General features: G+C 65.6%; 1 protein-coding gene across 1 annotated transcript in view; it reads left to right on the top strand.

Moving 5' to 3' along the window:
* Nucleotides 1-2,516: 2,516 nt before the first annotated feature.
* EMIHUDRAFT_216260 (hypothetical protein) overlaps nucleotides 2,517-2,665 on the top strand; it is a gene marked incomplete at both ends in the record, with an annotated part of 797 nt that continues 648 nt past the window's right edge. Inside the window, one exon of the mRNA XM_005762451.1 lies at nucleotides 2,517-2,613. Coding sequence (XP_005762508.1) covers nucleotides 2,517-2,613 — 97 coding nt within the window. The remainder of the gene's footprint in view (nucleotides 2,614-2,665) is intronic.

Genomic DNA, 2,665 nt, shown 5'->3' with positions numbered 1-2,665 from the left:
GTGGGTGGGTTGGGGTGGTTTGGTCGTTTCTCTCTCCCCTTCGCGCGCGTCTTCGAGGCACAGCTCTCGTCGTTGCCACAGCATGTCCTTCCTCGCACCGTGCCCACGCGGCGGCACCAGCTGACCGAGATCGCGCTCCCTTGACGGCTGCCGCGTGCCTTACGGCATACGGGGACGGCTTACGGCGCGCTCAACAAGTCATCCGAGGGCGGACTGCTGTTACGCTCGACGAGTGCGACGCCGCTCCAGCAGCTCGAGGGGTTCAAACGCGAGGCGACCATCGTCTCCGCCGAGCTCGACGACGAGGCGGCCGTTATTATCTCCTGTCCTCGGCGCTCGGGAGGGCGGCGGCGGCCCGGTGCAGAGTCGGAGGCGCGCTCCCGATGACAAATATTCGCCTCACAGTCAAACACGGCTGCTCACACGCCCAGCCGTGCTCTGGTGCGTCGCGGGGCGCACTCTTCGACTTGGGCTATTATCTGCCCTCGGGTGTCGGGAGGGCGGCGGCGGCGGTGTAGGGGCGGCGGCGAGCTCCTGGTGGCAAATACTCGCCTCACAGTCCAAGATGGCGGCTCGCGCCCCCGGCCGTGCTCTGGCGTGCCTCTCTAGTCCCGCCTGCCACCCAGATACCGAGGGCGGCGCGCACTCTTCGACTTGGGCTATTATCTGGCCTCGGGAGGGCGGCGGCGGTGGTGTAAGCGCGGCGGCGAGCTCCCGGCTGCAAATACTCGCCTCACAGTCCAAGATGGCGGCTCGCGCCCCTGGCCGTGCTCTGGCGTGCCTCTCTAGTCCCGCCTGCCACCCAGATACCGAGGGAAGGGCGCACTCTTCGACTTGGGCTATTATCTGGCCTCGGGAGGGCGGCGGCGGCGGTGTAGGGGCGGCGGCGAGCTCCCGGTGGCAAATGCTCGCCTCACAGTCCAAGATGGCGGCTCACACGCCCAACCATGCTCTGGCGCGTCGATTGGGTCGCGTCTGCTGCCCGTGTCTCTGTCTTATCGGCACGACGACAACAAGCTACCCCTACCCCTACCCCTACCCCTACCCCTACCCCTACCCCTAACCCTAACCCTGACCGTAGCCTGACCGTCCTTGTGTAACCGTGTCTCATGTTTGGTTTGTCCTGCCGCGCACATTGTCATGCTGTTGGGTTTCTCCTGCCGCGCACATTGTCATCGACTTGTATCCGACTTGGTGGCTGTGGTGATGTAGCGATGGTGTGGGTCTCTAGTGACCTATACGGCTCCTCCGTGTTCCGTCTCCTGACAATATCTTGCTTTTATACCGGACGTGCTCCACCGCACGCCTCTTCCGACAGGATGATGGAAGTCCGGGGGTGAATCGAAGAAAAACGAACTTTCGAAAGAGGTAAAAAAAGGGGGGTGGATGTGAGGTTAATGTAGACTGCACTCCAAGTGCTCCAAGGGGTAAGTATCTCTGCTGATAAAGAGATTAGGAGCAGCGGGGACCCGAGGGACCATGTGGAAGACGGCTAGTGCTAGGAGTCCCCCATCGGGAGAGGGGACGACCCCGGCTTGCGGCTAGTCGCCGACCACAAAGAACCCTGCACCAAGATCGCAAGGGCGGGGACCTGTTCCTTTTTACTCATCTCACAGTAGAGGCTCTAGTAGAGGTGTCCGTTTATTTATTGCTAATATTTTCGTTCCTAACTTTTGAGAGAGATTCTCTCTCAACTTTTGTACACGTACCGTCCCCCGATCGCCCGGAGCCGGTCTGGCTCATCTCTTCTTCTTGCCCTTGGTCTTGGCCTTCCCCTTGGCCGTGCCGCCGCCGCCGCCAAACCCGCCGCTCGCCGCGGCGACCGGCCTGCCCGCCTTGGCCTTCTTCTTGGACGGCGCCCCCGCCGTCGTCGTCGGCGGGGCGGCGGCGGCGCCTTGCGAGCCGTCATACTTGGCGCGCGGCAAGCTCTGCAGGTGCGCCTCCATCGCCGCCTCGAGCCGCTCCATGTGCGGGTTGACGCGGAAGAGCGTCACGCGCGGCTGGCCGGGCGCGGGGGGCGCACCGTCGTCCGCCATCGCCTCGGCGTACATGGCCGCCTGAACCTGCCAGCGGGATGCACCGAGATGCGCCGAGATGCGCCGAGACGCGCCGAGATGCGCCGAGATGCGCCGAGATGCGCCGAGACGCGCCGAGATGCGCCGAGATGCGCCGAATCGGCACCTCCACCAGCCGTCGCGCGTGCTCATGCAGCCGCGAGCAGACGGCGCCTCCCTCGAGCAGAGAAGCGACCTGATCCATTCACACCATTCCTCATTCCACGACCATGCTCTGACGCGCGCTCCCCTCGAGCAGAGAAGGCAACCTCGTCGGCGCTCTTCCCCTCCCACCGCACCGGCTCGAGCCGCACTGCCACCTCGGCCAACTCCCCCGCCGCAGCCGCCTCCGCCGCGCCTCCTCCGCCGCCGCCGCCGCCGCCGCCGTCCCCGCCGGCGCGCTCTTCCTCGCCCGCGGCCTCGGCGTGAGCACGGAGGAAGCCGACGCTCTGCGGCACCCGCATGCCTCGCCAGTACTTGTCCGGATCGAGCTGCGTGGGCGTCAGCTGGTCAGGCAGCGAAGCGAGGGCGAGCGCGCCCTGCATCGACGAGAAGGAGGGTAGCCGGCCGAGAGCTGGCCGAGAGCTGGCCGAGAGCTGGCCGACAGCTGG

Source organism: Emiliania huxleyi (assembly GCF_000372725.1).
Source record: "Emiliania huxleyi CCMP1516 unplaced genomic scaffold EMIHUscaffold_68, whole genome shotgun sequence".
In the NCBI taxonomy this organism is placed as follows: domain Eukaryota; phylum Haptophyta; order Isochrysidales; family Noelaerhabdaceae; genus Emiliania; species Emiliania huxleyi.
Note: the sequence above shows the minus strand (reverse complement) of the source record. Positions and strands in the feature narration are given on the sequence as shown.